The sequence below is a fragment of the Aquila chrysaetos genome, chromosome 8 (assembly GCF_900496995.4).
Source record: "Aquila chrysaetos chrysaetos chromosome 8, bAquChr1.4, whole genome shotgun sequence".
NCBI classification, from domain to species: domain Eukaryota; kingdom Metazoa; phylum Chordata; class Aves; order Accipitriformes; family Accipitridae; genus Aquila; species Aquila chrysaetos.
The window spans coordinates 25,405,882-25,430,345 of NC_044011.1; the positions used below are offsets into that span (position 1 = coordinate 25,405,882).

At 39.0% G+C, this 24,464-nt stretch overlaps 1 protein-coding gene across 8 annotated transcripts in view; it reads right to left on the reverse strand.

Moving 5' to 3' along the window:
• Positions 1-16,346, reverse strand: part of LAMA2 (laminin subunit alpha 2) — a 394,697-nt gene extending 378,351 nt beyond the window's left edge. For all 8 annotated transcript variants that reach the window (XM_030022177.1, XM_030022172.1, XM_030022175.1 and 5 more), the window contains exon 1: positions 16,205-16,346. In XM_030022177.1, the coding sequence (XP_029878037.1) occupies positions 16,205-16,286 (82 nt within the window). In that variant the 5' untranslated portion in view covers positions 16,287-16,346. The remainder of the gene's footprint in view (positions 1-16,204) is intronic.
• Between the last annotated feature and the right edge of the window lie 8,118 nt (positions 16,347-24,464).

Genomic DNA, 24,464 nt, shown 5'->3' on the forward strand with positions numbered 1-24,464 from the left:
AACAGTTTTACCACTGAAAACTTTAGTTCTAGCTCTCTGTATGTCATATAAACTTTTGTTTGCTTGCAGTACTTGTGCCAAGATACAGACAAAATACAGACAACCTGTAGTACTCAAAAATGACAGCACTAAAGAAAATAAGCAAGATTTGAGTTTAAAAAAGTAGGTCTCAGCTTCTGGCTTGGTTCAGTTCTGGTTATTTCAACTTCAGTCTTAGCAATACTACAAGTATTGCTCACTTTCTAAGACTTCAGTTACTGTCACCTCCACCAAGTGGTACATGATTTGTGAATTTCATCACTCTTCCACATCTAATAAGGCTTCATTGCTGAAACAAACTGTATAGCTTCAGTACAGAGAATGTATCCATATTTGCCCAAAATTATTTAAATCCATGTTTTCAATCTCCTAGGACACCGGCCCAAATTCCAAACTAGTTGAGAAGGAGAGGGAGGGAGTAGGTATTTTTACTTTTCTTACTCAACCTGTTCTCCTGTGAATTCTTGAATATTAATTTGATCCAGAGAACAAAAGGAAGCACGATTTTTCAGCCATGGAGACTAGCCTAGTCTAGCCTTTCAACATGAGAGTTATATTGTAACTTCACCAATATTTTTCTCATTGCTATTCTTTCTTTGCCCTTCTCTCTATACAGTATTGGTCTCAATTACTAGTAATATAATCTACTATTCACTTGTATTAGTTCTTTCCTCATCACCTGCCCTTTTTTTCTAACAGTGTCAGGGTATCAGACAAGAAAGTGAAGTGCCTAAACTGGGGACAGTTAATCTCTCTCTTTAGGTAAGAGCAAGTCTCCTTCAGAAGACAAATCAGAGCACCTCAGACTCTGAAATGCTATATGAAACAAAATAACCATATTAATGATGGATAGAAAGATTATCTCCCTAATCAAGCTGCATGCCTAATATTAACTGGTATAGATACTTCCCCCAGGACTTCATGTCTCAGTGGCTTGGGTTTCTGTGCTAACTTCCTTTTTTTGGTTATGCTTCTGAAATGCCTTATTGAGTTGTCAGAGAAATCCAACTTCAAGACACTTCATAAGAGAGAGCAGCAATCCTCTCAAAACTTTCTTGATTCTTTACAAATATGAAAATCCTTAAGTGAGATCGGGGGCTATTGTGTAACTCTACATATTTTAGAGCAGAAAGACACCAAAGCTTTCTTAGTGAAATGTTGATTTTGGAATTCATATCTAAACTTCTGATAGAAGTCTGCCCAGGCAGAAGAAAAGGAAGGGAAGGGACCAGATCTTGGTATTTTTATTCACAAATTCTATGCAGCACTCAGAGACAGCAAAATAAAGAATTTTATTTGTTCATACCAAATTTTGCTGTTAAGAGTTTAATTCTACAGACAATGTAATCTATTGTACATCATTTCAACTAAATGAAAAAAAATTCTTATTTTGAGGAAGCCAAATCACAGTAATTTCATCATCATGGTGAAAAGTTTTACTGCCATTCAAGAAACATGAGAACAGTTAGTTACCCTGAAGATGCTGCTTTGAATAAGAGTATTTCTACACTTAAAAGTAGCATAAAATAATACTTAACTGCACTTGAACTAAACAGTTATGTAAACCACAATTGCTTATCATTTGGAAGCAAGCCTACACACAAAACTGAATACAACGTTTTTCCCTTTGTGATAGGGAACAGTTAATCACAGATTACAGGACAAATAGGGATAACAGAGAGCATCCATTTATAACGGAGGTTGATTTTGGATCCAAGCTTGTTTTATCTGGCATATCAGCAATACTACAGGAAACCACACTCAGATTAGAATGCATGAGGTTGAAAGATTCACAACATTATCAGATTTCCCATGCTGCATGGTGTTGCACTGGGTAGCATCTTAAGACTGGTAACAAAATCCAGATGCAAACCTAGGACATTATTTTTTAAGCTTTCTTTAAATTTATAACTTCCTGTTTATGTTGTTCAAATATCAAGTTTGCAAGAGTTTGTTAGCAAAGACCAAAAAATGTACTGTGACCTGATTTAGAAGGCCACTAAACTTCTACATCCTTCACTCGTTACTTGTCCTTGTAGGGTCTGACTCTGCAAACACAAAACATTCTGCTAATAACAATAACTGGATATTTTTTGAAAATCCCACACTAATCATGTAAGCATTTGTAGAATAAGAACACTGAAAGTGTAGCAGTCTTAAATAGTTAGAGATACTGTCCTTTACTTACACAGCACTTTCTACAGCCAGCTTCACCATCCTCTCCACACCACTGAGGACTGCCTTAATACAAATATCACATTTTAAAAACACATACTTGCCATGTTGCTATTTTTCTAGTCAACTGATACATGTAAGGGGCTAATCATCCATATTCACAAAGACTGCAATAACAGGATATATTTGAAATATACATGTAATATATGAAATATATCTGTACATGATAGCATGCATTGCTTAAAAAGTATCAGCCAGAAGAGTTTCCTGGAATATTGTGCTGGAATACTCATATCTGGGAAGGAAACCTGACCCTAGCCTCTCTCTGTTTGGGTCACTATGATTCAAGCAGATCAATTACAGATTTTAAAGAAAACAAATAATCCTGCATCACACATTTCAAATAATTGAATACAACAATAGACCATCCAGTGCCAGAGAGCACCCGTCTTCAGAAGTGTTGCTATTTTTCAAAAGTACATTCTGGACAAGAGTGCCTCTTTCTTTGCAAAAAAACATAAGAACTGTCACTTTTTCTGATGAAGACAGAGGTTGGCGCACAAACGGATGTCCTCAGACAACAACATATTTCCAAGAGAACACTACTTCTGTTTCTGGGCCTACTGAAATAATCCCCTTGAGCCTTTTTTATCAGGCTGAAGACTGAACCTCAAACAAACTATTCAAGGTGTGTGCACCTCATCTTTTTCTTTCAGCTCTTGTACCAAGTAAACTGTCAGATCCAAGGATAAGTTCTTCTGTGGGCAGAAGTCATGAACCTACTAGATTTAATAATGTTAATAGAATAATAAAATTAATTCAGTATTCCATTATACATCCACTATATCAAAAGCACAATGCACTTATCTAAATAGCAGTGTACATTTATGAATGTGGAAAGATCAGTTTAGCTCACCTTCCAAATACACATCTAGTCTAGATAAGATACAAGTAATTTCCATTTAATGGAAGTTATGCAGAGACATTGCATAGAGAAAGAGGATGGAAGAAGAATAATAATAATATTGGAACACAAAAGGCTTCTTAGAAGGGTGGGAAATATGACCTGTCTATAATGTTCTTAAAAATACTATTTAAAAAAGCAAAGTACATCAGAATAGCTACAATCTCCTTATTTGTTTCTCCTTACAGTAAATCAGCCTATATTGCCACAGCTAGGCCATGTCTAGCAGCCAATCTGTCTGCTTTAAAATACATGGTCTGTATCTCAGGCCTATATCCATAGTCTAATATTAAAAATACAGATTCACTCAAAACTGCTCCCAAAATCTCAAAGTCTTAGATAACTAATTCAGCTGGAATTTTAATGCAGCTTAGTAATATGCAGTAATTCTAAACATTAAATATGTTGCATCTTAGGTAGAGTGACATACATTGTGATGCAACCAAAGTCCTCTACTACGTGTATAGTACAGCACACTGAGGACAAAAATTGAGTTAAGAATATGGAAGAAAATTTTAGTAAGATATAACGTCCACTAACAATAACTAGAGTTAAAATTTCAGGGTTAGTTTTAGAACAAAGCTGCAAAGATATTCAGGAAGAAAACAGCTTGTGTGTGTTCACTAATTTAAATAAATAAATAAATCCAAACAAAAACTCACTTTTTTTTTCATGCTAATTATATCTCCTAGTGGAAACTAAGACCGAGAAGCATCATATCTTAAAATCTCTTTAGGTCCAATAAGCCTAAATACACTCTTGCACATTAAATGCACCTTAAAAACTAAAATAAGATGCCAGATACAATAAGCTTTGCTAATAAAAATGAATCTAAGTTCTTTTAGAATAAGCCTCTAAGACCTTGAGCTTACTTCTTAAGACACTTTATCCAATTAAGGCGGAATCCCTTGCTGAAGTGTCTTTGCACTGGTAAAAATTACAAGAATTATTTGTGCATAAAGAATTATATACCTATTTGAAATTACCACTGGTCAAGTTTTTCATAAAACTTCCATATGCTCATAAGTGCACATGTAGGAGTGATTAATGTTCATGAAACAGAAGAGTGGGATTCTAGAAGTACCATCTGATGACATGCCAATCAATATTTTGATCCTCACAGATTTAGAACAGCTGTTTCTTCAGTCCAGCTGATACAGTGAAAATATCTCAGCTTGGACGCAGAAAAGTTTAATTCCTAACAGAATAGATTACTATGGATCTGTGTATGTAATTGTCATGGTTTAACCCCAGCCAGCAACTAAGCACCACGCAGCCGCTCACTCACTCCCCCCCCACCCAGTGGGATGGGGGAGAAAATCGGGAAAAAGAAGCAAAACCCACGGGTTGAGATAAGAACAGTTTAATAGAACAGAAAAGAAGAAACGGATAATGATAATGATAACACTAATAAAATGACAACAGCAATAATGAAAGGATTGGAATGTACAAATGATGCGCAGTGCAATTGCTCACCACCCGCCGACTGGCACCCAGCTACTCCCCGAGCGGCGATTCCCCGCCCCCACTTCCCAGTTCCTATACTGGATGGGACGTCACATGGTATGGAATACCCTGTTGGCCAGTTTGGGTCAGCTGCCCTGACTGTGTCCTGTGCCAACTTCTTGTGCCCCTCCAGCCTTCTCGCTGGCTGGGCATGAGAAGCTGAAAAATCCTTGACATTAGTCTAAACGCTACTAGCAGCAACTGAAAACATCAGTGTTATCAACATTCTTCACATACTGAACTCAAAACATAGCACCGTACCAGCTACTAGGAAGACAGTTAACTCTATTCCAGCTGAAACTAGGACAGTAATTTTAAAGAACTTCCCCTTGCATGCCATTTCCACAATTAGTTTATCTTAAAAGCTAATTGTTTTTGTGAACTACTTGCTATAAAGTCAAGGGAGCTGATACAAAGTTAGAAACAAAGCCTCATTTAAACAGGAAACAATGCTAAATGCTTAGTAGCTCTCTGTAGCAACTCACTCCCTAGTTTTCAACTATAGCTAATGCTTCAGTTTAACTATTCATTCTGACAGCTCTGGGACCCTCTGGCTCCTCTTGGTTCTTCCACTTACTGTAGAAATAAACTGCTTACACACACATATGTTCAGCAGAACATTAAGACAGAACAAAATGTTGTGTGCTGGGTTGTATGCTCCCTTTATAAGGACTGGGAATGAAATTCCTGCCACGAGGAAGTCAGTGAGAATTTCACCATAACTTCAAACAAACCTAACTTTCATACTAAAATGAGTACACATCACACGATATTAGTTGAAATATCTGAGTAAAATACCTAACAGCCATAAAGGAAAACCAGGTAGTGAATGAGAGAAAATTATTTCCTTGGACTCTGTGTCGATTTGGTTTAGCAGGGAATACATAAGTTCAGTTTCACTTCTAGAAAATAATTGTACAGGAAGTGTCATACTGTAGACAAATGCTACATTTTTAAACTAATTCCAGAAGTGATTTAAAGGTCTGCTGTGCAGAATATAATGGCTTTCAAACACAAAATTTAATAATTACTCGAGTTTATAAAACAGATTGAGCAGAGGAATTTCATCTCATTCTAGATTGTCTTAATAATGTTGACTCACTTTGAAACTAAATGTTTTATTACAGAGGTACTTAGATCAATTAATGGGTTAATTCATCAACAGATTTTCGATTAATTGGAAATACTTATTTTCATACCATGAAGCCAAAACTCCTTCTAATTCCTAGAAACAACTCTATTCTATGGGACAAGACAAGTCTAAAACAGTGCCCTTCACACATCATGTTCAAAATCATGCACCTGAGCAGTACAAATGCTCCTCCAGTCACATTTGACCCTGGGTGTCTGTCAAGTAATCTTAGGCACACACTACTCAGCCACTCAGCTTCTTTTGCACAAAACTGATGTCCCATGCAACAGTTACTGGGAAGAAAACTCTGTTGTCATAGCAGCAACATATAAACATAAATAAAGACTGGTAATAACAGAGGAAGAGAGGCAGTAGTTACAGTCCACATTATGCATGTTATAGTAGGAGTTGTTTTCACTTTGGATTTACCAACAAGCTAGGGCAACAACTTACATAAAAACTGTTTAAGCCTTACTTTTCCTAACTTACTCAAACTGTCTGTGCAGTTGAATTTTCTGTGCTGCCATTTTTCATGTTTCCAGGCATAAGTCTTCCTATGAAAATATTTACAACTGAAATGAAGGAAAAGTGAGACGATGAAAATTTCTTGCATGAGAAATGTGCAACTGGTTTGTTTCACAAATGCACAGAACTGATGTAGGAGATTAAAAGCAGATTCTATATTCGAGCTACAACAGATTTCACCATTTTTGAAGCAGACTGCCTACAAATTATCCCATCTTCCACAGAGATGGAGAGATTCACATGAAAAGTGATCGTCTATAAATGATTGTCTGTAGAACTGGAATTCCTGAGGACTTATAGAGGCTTACAGTTAGATAAGGCAGAACACCTGCTACTTACTGGATCTTTAGTAACTGAGCGTTAAGAAACTGGCTGCACTCTGTTTAACTGAATGTTGCATTTTCTCATGTTAATTGAAGGAAAGAGGCTCTGCAGACCACTACTAGTATTACAACAAATTACTGAATAGCTTTCAATATAACTAATGTTCGTATCTGTCAATTCAATTTAAGACTAATTCCATCCCAGCCAGGCATATAGCTTGTCAAGACCTTTGTGAATTCTTCCATAAATGGACTTCTTTTTTCTATGATACCATAGTTTAAGACACTTGGGCATATTCTCAAATGCTCTTCTATAGCCCTTATCAATATGCCTTATACAAATACTTTGAAGGCTTATCCATATAATATACAAAAGCCACTCTGGCTCTTGCCAGCACAACATACTTATCCTTGTATTCACTAATTCTGTTCTTTATCACGTCTATGACTGTGTTCAGTTCTAAAACTATAGTTACAAGTTCACTGTGTGAGGCCTTTTTAAATATTAGGATCATATTTGCGAGCTTCCATTTCCCCTCCAATGAGGCTGTTCATATAAGCTGTTCAACAATCACTTACATAATGTCATTACTCTATCAGCACTTTCACACCAAGTTCTTTACATCCTTCCATAAATCTCAGATTCAAATACCTATTTCCCCTAGAGTTACTGAGCTGATACCACTCATCAGCCTTAACCAATCTATATGTAAGCTGATGCCACAAACATTTTCATGCCAACAACAAATCCTATACCCACAGTTGATAACTTAATAAATCAGCATTTCTGTCCTCCTGTATCTGCTGTTTGGATCAAAACCCTGAGGGCATTAGCTTCTGTGTCCTCTATAATGCTAAACACAATCAGAAATTGTGTTTATTTATCTGTATAAATTACTGTATATCTCTTATTAGTTGCTCATCAACACAATTTTTCTCTTGAACTACTTTATACATATGATCCAGCAGCGTATCACCTTCTGTATATATGGCACTTCTATTTTAATCCTAAAGAGCCTGGAATACAGAGACAAGGCTTAATATCAGCAAAGGTTAATTCCTGAAGCAAAAAGCTTGGTTTATTAGCAGTCATCTCACAGAATACCTAACTATATTTATTTTCATTCTTACAGACAGACATAAATAGCCTTCTCTCTCAAACTTTTCCCCTCAAAAAGTACCTTACGTTCCTCAAGCAATGTTTTTAAGATGAGCACTGTCAAACTGTACATGTATCAGTAAGCCATGTGTTCAAATTAAAAGCCACAAATGACTAAAATAAACAACAGATTTTGTATAGATAATGAAAAACATAGAAGCACTGTGTAAAGAACTATACACACAGTTTTACTCTCTGTCCAAAGTAACATACTAAACCAAACACTGATCTCTCTCTTACTAGTGCCATACATGTAATTTTACTATTTTGAGTTATATTACAGGACTTAACCAAGATGAAAAGACAACATGTGAAGGCAAAAAGCAGACCAGCAAAACAAGTAGTTGCATAAGAACCTATCGCTACCTCTGAATCACATAAGTTTTAAATAGATATTTTGGGACAAATAGATATTGTAAGTGGAAGCTAAGTACTGTACAAACAGCCACAGATGTGTTACTATCATGAAGAACCAATACCTTAGAAGACAGCTGCATCAGTTGATCCCTTTTATGTATTATCATCTAAGGAGGACAGCCAGAAGTGAAATAATGAGAGTAACAATACTGACCAAAGGATAAGGTGTATCTTCAATGAATAGACAAATGACTCAGTGTAACAACTTAAGTTCCACTTTATTCTTCTGGGACAGTGTCTTATTTCCCCAAGAACTGACTCAAACTCTTGATGATGATGATGACGACTGTGGTTGTTATTATTGTTGTTGTTTTCCACATCACTTTTCTATGTCACAAAAGTTCTTTCACCAATTAAACTATCAGCTTCAAAGCCACTTTAAATAACTCCTACCAATATGGCAAGCAGGCTCAGTGTATTTTCCCCTCTAGTTAACAAGCTATGAAGTTGATACGAGCATTTAACTATTAATTTTGCTGGAAAATGACCACCTTATTCTCCATGTCAAAGCTGCAGCTGGGTGAGGAAACCAAAGCTGCACGCATAATCAATGATTACAGGGTATGCATGTAAAAGCTTCCCACCTACTCTGAATTTAGAAAATATTTGTCATATTTACTATATAACCATGCCAAAAGTGACTGGGAGGGAGCACCACACTTACACAGACCCTAAACCCACACAACACACAACCTTAGTACAATGGAACTAATTTAGAAGGCTGTGCCCAGCTGTAAAAAGACACCGTGCTTAAGAGAAGAATTCAGTGTGCATATTACAAATATATTTTTCAGTTAAATGTGTGGGGTTTTTTCCCATGGTAAAGAAAACCTTTTTGTGTGAGGGCTCATTCTTCTTTAAAAAGGAATGATGAATAGAAAATATTCTCCAATTATACCAAAATCAAAAGCTGATGAGAAACATACTCTGTTTTATGCCATGTACTACATATGGGAATTCTTATATTCACAATTGGGGAGTTTCCACAATTGTTGTAAAGGGTGACTAAAAAATTATCCACAGGGATGATATGGTACCAAGAATTTATTTTTTCAGGTAATATTAACAAACTCAGTATTGTCTATGACAGCTCAGGGTTAAACACATGAAGCATACTTCTCATGCTCTGCAATCATCTTTTTGTTGCCACTACAAAAAATGCATGCATAATTCACACAACTAAATCAGATGTGCAACTGCATCACACTCAAATCACCAGCTCTGGGATTTGCAAAAACATACATGTTCTATTCCTGGTGGTTTCAAATATCAAATTCAAAAGCCCTATATGTTTTATTTATGTTACTTCGCATTCTTTAAAAGGCATGGATTTCTTCTTTCGTAGAGCTCTCTGGCTTTCAGAAAAATCCAGACTACTCATATTCCCTACCATCACAGACGAGTTTAGAAAATGCACAAAATACTTATCACTGCGACATAGTATTTGATCATACATATTTAGAAACACAGTAATATGTACAAATAATGCTATTTATTTATTCCTTCTTCCAGCCTAAAAGTTATTTAGCAACAAATGTACAGCAGTAGTTCTGCATTCTTAGTGCAGGATATACTCCAGGAAAGTTAATATATAATGCATTTCCCTATAATAGAGATTATCCAGATATTTCTGTGGAACAGGATTACAGGCTGTTGAGCAGCTAGCATAAACAGAGGAATACATTGCCATGTTCAGTGTCTTCCATCAAAACCTAAAGGTAGCCTGAGTGAAAGCAGCATCTATAACTCTTCAGTGTTCATCTGAGGAGCTGGTGTATATTTTGTATATGTTTGTAGAAAACCAAATTAAATCCTAACTCAACTCTCACTGAAGTGTGCAGAAAAACAGTGCTTCTGATTTCTTTTTCTTGCACCTCTAAGTCCTCGTTTGCCAGCCCCCAGCTTTGCTCCATTTTCCCGTAGCAGTGGGAAATATATACTATGTTTAGAGGAATTTTCCAAACTTTTCTGATGAATTCTTCTTCTTTCTAAGTGGCTTCAAAGACTGCCCCCACTCACTGGGGTAGGTGAAGAATGGCAAGATATAGTCATTTGCCATTAAAAAAAAAAATTATATAGCTATAAAAATAATTTTTTTAATCCTATTTTTTTCACTTTTTGGTAATTTTCTTTTTTATTACATCTTAAATCCATGAATTATGACAGTAGTAGATACACGTCAGTTGGGACAGAACAAGGCGTTGTAATGGTATTTGGATAATCCACTCTGCAGGAATGTTCATTATTCTTCCCGAGGTTTCACAAGAGTTCCCTGGCATAATACTGCTACAGCTGCTTTACAGCCTAATGTTATTACAAGGTCTGATTCAAAGATAACGTCTGCTAGAGGAATCTGGCAGGAAGCAGAGTCCTAGGAAAATCCTTGTGATAGTAAGGTATAACTAATGGAGACTGAACTGCTGAAAAAATTGAGGGTAGTAACAGTTATTTGTTTTGAGTTTTGCAAGAATCCTGAGATCTCTCTGCTACTTCTCAGAGCAAAAATCACACAAATCCAAGTTCCTTTTTTGGAAATCTTATCATTTTTCTAATCAAAATAAATCATTAAAAAAATTTAAAAAAGAAGAAAGGTCAAATCTCTACCTTATCCATGGTACAGAAGCGGTCCAACACCATTGCCTGCCATTTTCTTCAGTACCTCTCTTATCTACATTTTCAGATTGAGGAGAACATCAAGACTGTGAAAAGCAGGAACTAGGAATCGGCTATCAACTACAGTAGCTGGTACAAGAGAATAAATAACATGTAGTCATCAGCATGAGCCAGCTCATGAACTAGCTTTACTGGCAAACACCAAAGACTTCCCCTTCTTGTTTCAAAGACATGGATGGAGTCAATATAAAGTTTAGCAAATATGACATATTTGGGTGTATTTTACTTCTGCAAGCACGACTTGGTCTGTATTACTGTTAGTGTGGCCTGAGTTGTTAGCGTGTGACATATAAGCTCTCAGATATTCTAGACAGAACCCTCATTCGGGAGAAAAACATCTAGTAATTAACGGCTTATTATCTAAGAAAACATTTGGGAAAGAAAATGAGATAATCAGGTATGCACACTGGTTCACATTTGCATGTATTTGTGTCCTATTACCATTCCTGACTTATAAGTGTAAGGAGTCTGGACTTCAGGAGAAAAAAAAAAAAAAGGGGGGGGGGGGGGGGGGGAGGCAACCCTGCACCAGGAATCCATGCTGCCTCTTATTCCAAAATACTATAATCTCCAAAAACTGTCAGTCCAAGTAGCTGGATAAGAATTAGAACATGTGTGGGTGGATTCCTTCCTCCAGCCTGAATTAATTAAAAGTGATTGTTTGCTGTATTATTTTAAAGTGGATTTTTGGAACAGGTTAAAGAACCACTGTTCTGACTTTAGTATTTCAAGCCTAATAAGAAAGACTCTGGTAAAAAACTTGTAGGAGGAAAAATTAATAATAAGGAGTTTAAACATAAAAACATAAGATGCACTTTATTTTTTGCTTGGAGAAATTCACACGTTCTTGTACAAGACCTACCTCATTCAGTTTGGCTGTGGTTATTTCAAGTTAAAGCATGTACACAAAAAACCACACAAATTCATGTCTGCAGTCAGTCTGGGCAATTCCACCTATTTCTAATACCTTACGTTGGCCCTTAATTACTATGTTTTCCTTTCTCACATTCTAAACCTGAAACACATATTAATACCCTCTGCTTTCACTTTCTCAACCAGTTATTAAACTGTAAGAAAATATGGACAACAACTTTGAAGTAAAAAGTTAGCAGCCATCGCAACATATTTTTGAGATCAGCATCTCCCAAAATTTTGCGGCTGCTTAATCCCTATTGATCAGGCAGCACTAAATACTCCTAAGAGAGTTTCTAGAACTGATCAATATCGGTCTTGTATAAATACATTTAAAACAAACAAACAAACAAACTAAAATCCTAATTTCCAGATCACCAAAAGTTTATCTGCGAAAACATTTAGCAGCAGATAGAATTAATATAAAAAGGGTATACATAGAACATACTATACTGCAGTACACCTTGAGTGACCAAGGCTTGTTACCTGTTACAAAATCCTGAAATTGGATTAAGGAACTCCTTTTTCTAAAAAAATTACACACAGAATTTTACACATTGTAATACGCCTGCCCTCCATAACGGACATGTTCTCCTTCACATTCTTGAAGCTAGAGCCCTATATATGTTGACCAACCAGACTGAATGGATTAGATAATGGCTAAATTCTACCTTTCCTCTCACAGAAGAGAAAGTACTTTGGCACTCTTTCTTCCAAATAGCCATTAATTTTCAGTGATTATCTTAAAGATTTCTACATTGCTTTCACATTTAGTTGATATTGGACAATGGCTTCAAAATTTATTTAGGTGAGAACAAGCTGATAAACAGAGCAATCACTAAGCCTTGTTCTCGCAGGAAAGTAGAATGCAAATTTACCAACATTATTCTTTCCAATACCAACTAAATAATTTACAAGCACCGTTCTCCAAATAAAGTCAGCAGAATGTTTTGAATGGTTAAATGCCATCAGCCATGATGGAAATGCTCTCTATAGCAAGATTACACCTGGGGCGGGGTTGGTCATTTTTGAAGACTGACCTTACTCTAAAGAGGTCCCTATAAAGAAATAGGAGACTTGACTTTTGCTTTAACAGATTAAAAATTAATTTAAAAAATTAATAACAGATTAACAACAGATTAAAAAAGCATCTGGTTTTTTGTCTCCAGAAAAAAAGAATCTAAGTCCACACAAAATTCTTCAATCTTAATATGTGAAATATTAAAATTATGTCCCATTATCCTTCTCTTTTGACTTTTCAGAGTACAGTGTACAATACGCATACATGTACGTAAGCGGGAAGGAATCCTGTAACTCCTTATTTCCATGAGATAACACAAAGATAACAGTTTTGACCTCTGAAAACTCATTTAAAAAACCTACACCTACAGACAGACTTAAAAGTACTGACCAACATGCCACCATCCATTGCCTAAAAGGCTACCACCAGTCATATTCTGCTAACACTAGGTTGACATTCACCCCTCATTTCTCTTTCGAGTGAGAAATTTCACTTTGACTTTATAAGCATCCTATATACTTCACCTCTTGGAGTCAACTTACACTTCCAATTTGTGAGATGCTAAGAAACACCCGTACGCCATGAGTTATCTCCACTGATGTCAGCAGCTGACACCACAGATCAGGTTACTGTGCAGTGTATGTTCCTTAGCCCTGTCCCTACTACTCACACCTTTCACAGATACATAGCTTCAGTACTCTCCCATGATAGATACTTACAACTTTTAATAAAAGCATGAATTCTTCAAGATCAAGAGCAAGTTTTTTATTCCTTTCTAAACTACTACTATTTTGTTGCTCTCACATTCCACAGGAAAGAAGATGAACCAAGGTTCAAGATTCAAAAGGAACATTATATAGCACTTGAGTAAGTTTGCCTTAACCGCAAGTTTTGCACACCGTTAAGAAACAGTTACAGAATGCACATGCCTTTCTGGTTCTGATTCTTCCATTTTATGAGAAATTCTACATGACTACTTAGTGTTCAAACAACAGAAGAACTAATAACATGTGTAGCTGAAAAAAAAAAAAATTAAATTAACTCCAGGTTTCTGACCACAGTAAATCTTCTACCAACTTAAAAATAAAAAAAAAAAACCACAACAAAACCAACAGAATTACAGACTGTTCTCATCTTTGAGGTGCAAAATGTTCTTGAACTGTTCTGTTCTAAAAAACAACATGGGAATTCATTGTGATGTCTCAAATACTGTTTTTTCAAAGCATTGCAGCTCTGTTACATAATTTTCTCCACAGACATCCGACTGGTGCTAACAATTAGAGAGCAATACTTACCATCCAACATTACGGTTATTACCAAATAACTATTAAGTGGAAAAACAAAAGTTGTAAGTCTAAGGTATAAACCATGGGTCTACTAGCATTCTTGTATATGTTAAAAATCCCCCAGGACTTCATTGAAGTCAGACTTTCAAACTTTTTGCATTAGAGTGGAGTTCATTACCTCTTTGCCAGGGCAACAGTGATATCTACATAGTGCTAGCACCTCCTAGCAGCTGTAACAGATCTTAGAAAGAAATTTAGAAGAGAGTAAATGGCTTAAAAATTTGGCAGGCCAGCACCTGAATTCAACTGTGAGGTTTAGAAGGTCCCATCATCACATTATTAACATTTAATTAAAAGTCCTAGTGTGCCTCACTGAATTACCAGAACTCAGTTATAACATAACACCAGCGATGCAGCAGATGAACGCCCAAGACACCCACTTCTAACTTAAAAGGAAAATAATGATCATATCCCTTCACTGCAGAGGTTAAAAAAACCAAGATACTGCATAAAGAAAAGGACATTCTCCAAAAGTGTCTGTGTGTCTCTGTGTGTGTGTGTGTGCGTGTGTGAGAGAGAGAGAGAGAGAGAGAGAGAGAGAGAGAGAGAGATTATTAAAAGAAATGCCAAACCAGTATTTTTCTAGCTCACAAACTAATTAGCTGGCAGGGGAAAAAAGAAAAAGTTAAAAAAAGCAAGAGGAAAATGCATGGTGTACTATATCTTAAATTGCCTACTTTTAAAATCTCAGTCTTCAATGTTTACCAATAAGTCATCATCTAAACACAGTCTAATTCTGGATGAGTTTTTATCTACAGAGATACTTGATCAACTGTCGTTTATCCTCACACAGTAAAATTAGTATTAAGGAGTCAGCTGCTTGAGACACTTTTTTCACAAAATGACAGTGCATCATGTTTTCCAAAGTAAACCCTAAACCCTAAAAATTCCTAATCCAAAGTGTTCAGCCTATAGTGTAACATCAAGGTCAAATAGAAGCTAGCTGTTATTCCAGGGGCTTTAATTTTATTTTAACACACTCATGGTATCTCCTTACTGAATTCTTTTTAGCAAGGCCAAAAATGTAAAGAGCAGCAAATGCAGGCACCAGAAGGAATACTGTGAGCTGAAGAATGGTTTTAAGGATTTCCTATGAGAGCTGATAAATTTAATAAAGTTTGTTTCTCCCATACCTGTACATCCCCTTTTGATCTTTCCACATAACACTAATTGAAAAAGAAAACAAACAAAAAACCCCTTACTGTCAACACACCTAAACACTGCATAATGGAAGGTGATTGCACGTGTAAGACATTGACTACTCGTGCAGGGTACGATTGATTCTGTTCCCACTCCAGTCGTGGCTAGTTTTTAACACAGAGAAAAGCTTTGTTACTGGGTAAGTGCATCGAATTGTCACTTTAAGTAAAAGCAGCCCGAGCAGCCCGCATTTCTTTCAATACAGCCTACCAAGCTTCCCGTCATCACAGAGATGCCAACAGACGGCACAACACGGGGAGAGAGAGGGCTGCCAACAGATCAGCCTGTAAAGACTATGTAAGGCCGCTTCGGGGACCGGGACACGTCGTCCTGTCGTCCCTAGACTATAGTAACAGTAGGCACGATTTGCCCCTCCGTGTTCAGTCACAGCGCAGCTCATCTGCCACGCTCTGAACCGCGACCTTGCCTCTTAAATCAAAGCCTGCGTGTGAGAGTTAACGGGGAAGAGCGAGCGGGAGACAGGGAGTAACGGGGGCGCGGTGCAGCTCCCCACCCGGTTCCCCGCCGCACCTCGGCGAGGCGGGAGGCCGCGGCCCCCACCACGGGCTGCGCTCCCGGCGCCACGGAAGCCCTCCTCGGCCCGGCCGGGGTACCAGCGGCGGTGCCCCGGCGGCGCCCCGCCGCCGAGTCCCCTCTATAGGCTGGGGGTTACTTGTCACGCTCGGCGCCTGTCCCCCCGACCCTCCCGTCACCACAAGGACTCCCGAGCCGGTGGCAGGACCGCCTCCCCCTCTACGTCCTCCGCGGCCCCGGCCGGGGCGAGTGAGGCGCGGGCTCCCCGCTCCCCGTACCTCTCTGTGGCGGCGGCGGCGGCTGGCCTCGGCTGCCGAGCGCCGCCAGCAGCAAGAGGAGCGGCAAACCTTCCCGTGCCATGGCTCCTCAGCAGCCGAGCTGCCGGCTCGTCCGGCCCAGGACCAGCCAGGAGAGTGAGCCGCCGCCGCCCCAGAGAGGAGAGAAGACCCCGCTGCCCCGGGCAGGGAGCAGGACACACCCCTGCCCCGCCCCGCCGCTCTCCGCCCCGCCGCGCCGGGCCCCGTCCCCGAGGGCCACCGAGGCGGCAGAGCGAGAGGGGTCGGTGGGCCGCCAGGGGCAGGAAAGCCGGGAGCTACGGCGGAAGGAGGGGACAGAGGCTGCCGCGCGGCGCTTACGGCGGCCGGGCGCGCACCGGGAGGCCGCCGAGGCCCGCGTTTCGGGAGCGGCCAGGTAGGGCCGGGAGACGTAAACGCCCGCCTCTCGGCGCCCGCCGCACGAGGCGGGCGGCACGTGCCCCGCTAACGGCCGCGGCCGCCGCGGCGCCGCCGGCCACCGGCGCCCTGCGCCGGCAGCAGGGCCGGCGTCCCGGGGGTCGGAAAACTACGTGGAGCCTCCCTGGAAATTGGCTTAACAGTTTGAAAACGAGACGTTCATCAGGTTATCAGAGAGATAGAGGAAAAAAACCCGTACTGCGGGGGGGAAGCTTTCCGGGTAGGCATTCTGAACGCTAGAATTGCAAACAAGCCAAATGCATTTTTCCTGCTGTGTCTGGGAGTAGTATGTCAGCGCTAGCCACATATGACAGGAAAAAATCCATGTTACTGCGGAGAGGAAGAAATAACGTTGCATTAAAATAAAATGCCGATTAAAATCTATTGCATGGTTTTCCTAAAGAAAAAGAAATTACTTTAAAAAAGTCAATAAAAGCGATTTTGATAATGGGAGGAAGTGAACAGCAAGGCTTCCAACCTCCATATAAGCATACTGAAAAAGTACACAATAGACTGTTGGAGAGCTGGGCTGAACTTACAGTGTATCTGCACAAAGGCACAAAAATAAGATTGTGCTGGCAGCCCGTTTCAGACTTGCGGGGTCACCCCTGCACCTTCACAGATCTTGTAACACCCTGCTTCAAACTGAACATTCTTTGTATTTCACGAAGAGATTAAGCAATTAAGTGTGTTTCCCAACATAAGTGCTTCGGTATGTATGCACACAAACACATCCTGACTTGCTGAAATCAACCTTGAGCAGGGCTAGGAGTAAGTACGCACAAGCCTGAGTTTGATACATTGTCTATTTTAGCTCTCAAATCACTGCATTTTTCTGTTGGTAAATTTGTTTGTTACTCCAAACCCAAATTCAAGGAAGGCGGCGTTTTGCGTATAATAGACTGTTACATCCAGCAACATAGCCTGCTTGTTTCTCTCACTGTCATCCCGCCCTGAGTGGACTTGGTCTTTCTCTTCGCAGTGACTGCTCACTTCTGAGGTTTCACCCCAGATGGCCTGGGCTCGGCTGCTGGGATTCCTCTTACCGGATGCCCATTGCTTCCGCGGCTGCCTCGAAACTGCTCCCCCAGTACAGGGCGGCAACAATAATGCTCTTGTACGCCTCAGCCATTTGTCACTCGTAAGTCAACGGAAAATACTCCAGTCCTCTTGCCAAGAGATGATGTAGTGGCCTTCTGCACTTCTTGCTGGGAAACCCAAGTTCAAGGTTCATCTTGATGGTTTTCATCTTGTCAACTCTTTGCTTTGTTGTGGAAGTACACATAGTCAGTGAGCTGTGAGGGACCAAGAGGGAGACAGTATTTATGACGCTTACCCACAGCTTTGTCATTATCACTGTTTAGTCCGTAAAGTGTTTCCATACAAGAAGTAACGGTCACTAATTTCTCCCAGCTGCTTCTCCCTCTGCAATTCCCTTCATGCAAAAATTTTGACTGTGAGGAGTTGTGCATATATGCACGAGGAGTAAGCTAGTGAATTGTTAAGTACACCAAACAAAGTAAAACCGCTTCACCCCAAGTGTATGCCTGTAACTTGGAGAATTCAGTGCCAGTTTTATAGGTAGGGATTTGACTACATCTACACCGGTTTGATTCTAAAAACGCATTTATTGGCTGAATTAGGTGAAGCGTAGTGGCAGCTGCTGCGTAAAAGCCATACTAGCATGAGCTGCATACTCCCTCAGCTGGAGAAATTCTTTCCAGAGCTCCGAGAGCCGCAAGTGCCACAGATGAATTTGAAGTCATACTCCAGAAGCAGACTGTAGAAACTGAAAGTGAGACCTGAAGCTGGGATCCTCTGCTGCTTTATGTAAAGAAGGTCTCATCAGATCTTAGGTAGTAGGCTCAGATATGGATTCATCACTTACCAGGGCTGAAACGGGTTATAGTTTTGACTGTATGTTCAAAACTATCTTAACAACCTTTGTATTTCTATCCAAAGATGAGTCAAATTCACTCTTGTCAGTGCTGGTTTTTTCTGTGTACCAGCCTTTCTTGCCTTTCCAGCTTCTCAGATTGCTGTTAGTCTCAAAAACAAAAGCTAGTACTTTTTCAGTGCCTGTCCCAGTATGTTTTCCTCTTTTTAGGCATCTGCAAAATACCTCCATGACTTGTGAATTATTAAGATCAACAGCAGATTGGTTGTATGGGTCCCTACTTCCCCACATACCAGTATTACACCAATATTAAACCCAGCATACGTTATTTACCTGCCCTTTTCTTCAAATCAACTTTTCCTGCTGTTGAGCCTGTGTGGTCTTTAACGTGAGATGGCGTTGTAAGAACTCAGCCTAGTTTCAGTTCAGCTGCACTGTTGTCATACCAGGTACCTAATCACTAGTCAGAGCCAACGCTGACATGTCTGTAACGGTACACCAGAGCTATAAACTTTAATAGTTTGGGGACACAGAGAAGCAAGATATGCCAGGATAACCTACTGACTGATTAAATCAACAACATTTTTCACATCTGAACCACAGGAAATAATTTCATACTATAAAATGCTGAGCTGTTTCAAGAAGCAGCAAGAGGGGCCTGCTCCGAAAGGGGAAGCAAGTTGGAAGATGAAGACAACACCAAGGTGGTCAGGGCAGCGGCCTCACCTACAGGGCTCGATCCCACAGTACCCGAATGCAGGAAGAGCAGGTCTGGGGATAATAACCAGGATCAACCAAGAGTCCAGATCTCCAGAGAGGTTCATAGTGAGGAGACAAATGTGAGGTCAAGCCGGGAAGTCAAGTCTGCAAATCAGGGTCTGGGTCAGTGAGGTGCAAAGCGAGGCACAGGCGTAGCTGCAATGTAGCGCAGGCAGAGACTGAGGGCAAGGGCTTGAGCTTAAATGCAGCACCCACTCCTTAAGTGCAGGGAGGCACCAACAAGGTTTCTTCTCCAAGCTCTTCCTCGCACATCAAATGTGTCACCACTGCCTGACAATGTTACATGGCTGTGCCAGGTCAGAGGTGGTCTTGAGCGCAGGCAGCCAAACCCATAGGAGTGGTGAGAAGAAGCTGCAGAGCCTGTGGGTGCACTCAAGGGCCATGGACAAGCTGGACAAAATGGAGATAGATATGAAGCTTTTTAGCTATAGCACTGGCTAAAGGGGCAATAATGATAGCATGTACTGAGGTGAGAACTGCTGGGCTGAAAGAAGGATGTGAGTAGAATCAGGTAAGGACTTATCTGGGAACCAATATCACTTAATATTTTCAAGACCTTTGCATAAAAATGAGAGGGTTTTTTTAATGAGTTTTGCAGATAAAGTAAGATTGGGGAAGACCAATGTATACGCCATAAATTTATACGTTTATGTATACATACATACATTGTGAATTTATGCAATTTTTATTCTCAGTGACTGAAGTATAGAAAATTAGAAGATACTAAATACTACAAGATTCAGGGTCATGCACGTAAGGACTAACAGTAACAGTTTCTTGTGAGAATTAACAATAGAGAATATAACCTGAAACTCCTGGGTGGAAGTCAGTGAGTCACAAAGCATTTTGGAGTCACCAGAGTGATGCAGCTATGAAATAAGCAAGTGGTGCTTAGGATCAGATAAAATATTTCCAGTGAAGGTATGAAAATTAATACTGCATCCCACCTAGGATATCACAGGGAATTATGATCACCCATGTTCAAGAATTAATTCAGACTTAAACAGAGCAGAGGCCTCCGGGGAATGGAGACCTTATCTGAGACACATAGATTAGAAAGGTTTGATTTGTTTAACCTAGGAAAATAAGATGTGAGACACTGCTAAGCATATCAGGGATGTTAATGGATGGAATTGTCACAAAAGGAAACGAGCATAAGCAAGATACAAATCAGTATAGGCTGGAGAACTGGAAGATGGTTTCTAATTATTAGGTGTGGAAACAGCCTTCTGTTAGGAGTGCAGAGGGAGAAAATTTAATTGATTTTAAAGTAGGGCTTGGCAGATTTATGAAAGAAGTTCCATCACTTGCCTGCAAAAGGCAGGAGGAATGGATCTGATGACCTGTGCAACCCTGTCCTATGTTCTTAAGAGGACTGTAATCAAAGGATAAAGCAAACAAACATGAAAAAGAGGTTTAAAGGATAGAGAGAAGAATCAGATACAGCGCTTGGGATGAGTTGAAATGTGTGAATCACAACAATCAAAGAATTAACCCATTTTAGGGGCAAGGTGAGACATGATCTGTGATTTGGACCCCAGTCAGGAGGAACCGGAGATGTCCTCATGCCAGGGTTGTGTTCATCCAAAGTAGATATTAGGGAAGGGGCTGGCAAAAGACAAGATAAAGAAAGACAATGTATAAAGAAATGAGATATGTGACTAGGAATCAATATCAAACCAGGGAACAGAATTCAAGATCAAAACAGACAAAGGAGACATGAAGAAAAGGAAGAATCTAACACCGATAGAAAGCCATTCTTGTGAGGCCCTCTGTTGCCGGGGTCACTGAGTATTCTCAGTTTAAAGGCTGATGTGCTAGCAGATGTAGATAACTGCAGGTCAGGAAGTAATACTGTAAAATTAAAGGGGGAAAGAAAGGAAAAATAATTAAAAGAATAGGGGGAGAATAGGATAGACCTGGGCCTAGGTAATAAAAAGAGGGTAAATATGATAATCTGACAGGAAAGGCTATGAAGAGAAGGATGACAACAGCAGTCACTGCATCCTGAAGAGGCTGGAGTCAAGAGCAGAGTTGTTACAGGTGGATGAGCTACAAATGGCATCAGGGTGGAGCTCATTTCAGAATGGAGCTCATTTTGTTTCAAACCCTCCATTTTGCCTTGCTCACCACCCCTGTAATTAGTCAGACTTTGAATCTCATGCACCCAACTCACCTACTGCCATTATTTTTTATTAACTCGTACAAAAATAAATGCTTATCTGTTAATACCTCGCTATTGGTACTTATGCATAAGGAACAGATAAGAGTCATGGTCTTGCCTGATACTGGATTCTGTGTGCCATTTGTAAGCACCACTCATTTCTTGTCTTGACTTCTAATAACTTCCTTTTAAGCCATTGTCCTTTCTGACTATGCTGCTATTTTAAGTGGCTTTTGTTTTAATTTTGGTCCTGTGAGAAAGAAACAATTTGGAGAGCAATGGCAACGACATTTAGCTAAGAATATGAAGCAGAAAGCAAATAGAGTTGCTCAGCCCATAATTAATTTTTACAACCAAAGCCTTTATATACTCTCCATAAATAATATACCTGTTGCAAAGCATTTTGTGGCTCTATTTTCAGAGAATCGGATTGCTGCCAAAAAAGACTTACTGATTTTAATAGCTACTCATTACAAAAAAACCTAGAACTTACTCTGAAATGACACATAATCCTTTCAGTTTTAGAATGCATTTAAAAATAGTCTCTATCATTCATTTATTTAGGAGGTCTGTTGCATGTGAGAAACTGCCAAAATTGTTAGAACCAATTAATAAGAAGAGTTAACATCTACTAATTTTGCCCTGAACTATAACTTTGCCTCTCATGGAATGGAGATGAGGATTGTTTAGCTGAATCATCAGTGTGGGTTTTATGTTTCCCTGCCAGCCGTTAATGAATTGTAAAAAATAAAAATTAAATAATAATAATAAAACAGAAGATTAAACCAATTCTGTGGAATTATATTGACTTGCCTTCCTAAAAATGGATATTACTGCAAAACTTGTAGACGGGGAGAGAAACAGATGGACGATATCTAACAAATAAAATTTCCAGATACTGCCCCATCTGTTTCCTTCTACACATTTCAGCTATAAGCTTTTTAGCATTATAGGGTTGCTTAGGTGATATTCCTCTTTGCAATGATCTCACACCCAAAGACTAGCAAAAGCAGGTTGATGCAGTAATCTGAGAGCAAGGATCAGTTCACTAAATTATTATCAATATATATCCTCAAAAATAAAGGCATTAAATTTCCTCTTTTATAATGGAAAGATTTTATCTTCAAGAAATTGTTTGATAAACTCTTTGGTTTGCTTCTTGTTTTCCAGAAATAGTAAGACCAGCAAAATTAGAGAAAAAAATCAAAATGTGCAGAAAACAGAGATAGTAAAAGAGATGTACTTATAAGTACATTGGCGACATTAGGTCACTGCCAGTTAAGATGTGAGGAGTTCTTGATCTCCTGTAGATTTGAATGCCATATTACTTTATCTGGTAAAATCTAAATTTTTAGCTCCTCTGCTTAATTTTTCTTATGTTTTCTTCACTCCCTGATACATTTCTAAACAAAATTTATTTTTGCTCTCTGAGACTCTCAGTGACTTCATTTATGAAAGAAAAATGCGTTATGAATATTGCTATGTTTTACAAAACCAGAATTCATTAACTAGGAAGTATCATGGCCATAAGGAGTATAACCATAGAGACTATCCAAAGCAACACAGTCCAGACTCCTCCCACTGACTTCAAGGAATCAAAATGGTCGTTAGTCCAGCAAAGTATGTAGAGAAATGTCTTTCATCACCTGAGTATTCATGGAGACAACTGAAATGAGTATGAAGTGTTAGAATCAGTGAAATCAGTTACATGGTTAAAGTTACATACATGATTACATCTTATGGAGCTGCCTGTACTGTGGTTTGATACGCTAAGGAAAAATCTTTGGCATTTTTCTGGATCAAGGTTTTTAAAACTCTGTATCATAGTGTAATTGAAGCTGATGACAATATTGGCTTAGAATAGAGAAGCTTGTAACTAACAGGGAAGGGAAGGGAAAGGAAGGGAAGGGAAGGGAAGGGAAGGGAAGGGAAGGGAAGGGAAGGGAAGGGAAGGGAAGGGAAGGGAAGGGAAAGGAAGGGAAGAAGGGAGAAAGAGAGGAAAAGAAAGGGAGAAAGAGAGGAAAAGAAAGGGAGAAAGAGAGGAAAAGAAAAAGGAAAGAAAAAGAAAAAAAAAGAAAGAAGCTCGCTCTTGAATCCCTTAAACTACTATTGAGTTTTTCTCAGCTGATTTACTCCCAAACATAAAGGGCCAAGCAAGAGATCTTTAAAGAGTTCTTCCATGCAGCTGCTCTGCAAAGTGACAGATACTGAGTGTATCCCTATCTATTTTGATGAAAAGTCAATCTGTACACTTTGTTCATTAGGAAAACTTGGAGAATATTGTAAAAGAATAGTGAAGGTACAGTTTTGTCAAATTACATATTTGTGTATGTGGCCAAAAGTGAACTGCTTCATTTAAACTATAGCATAATTTTGCATTCTATAAAGAAGCCTCCAGAGCTCATCCACAGGCTTAAAATGGACATTTTAGAAGTAGTTGCAGAGTAGATGTTTTTTTACTCACTTGAGTTTTAGTTCCTGTTTCTGGATTAAAAAATGTGAAAATCTAGAAACTGGAAATATAGAAAAGGAAGAATTTTGAATGCAATGCCCTCCTCAAGAGAGCAGCATATCATGTACTATTTAGCCAATGCCTTTGTGTACATCTACAAAAACATCTGTCAAAGGGTCAATTTCTGTACTGATAGAATACTTTCCTTTTAGCAATCTTAAAATGTAAAATTAAGGGATGTTTCTAATATGTGTGTACATCCTCAAAGAGAAATTGCGACTTAGTGCCATCAGTAAATTATTTATTTTACAAGATTATTATCTGCCTGAAATAAAATTTAAAATGGCCAGATTAAACAAGCATCTTTAATTTGAATATATCCAATTACCCAATCTTTATTGATAGGTACACTGTATCACTGTTGGCTGAATGATTGTTTTAGTCAAATAAGATTAGTCTATGGCATGAACTTTAAATGCTTTCATTATTGGTATACCTGCCCATCTGTTATCCT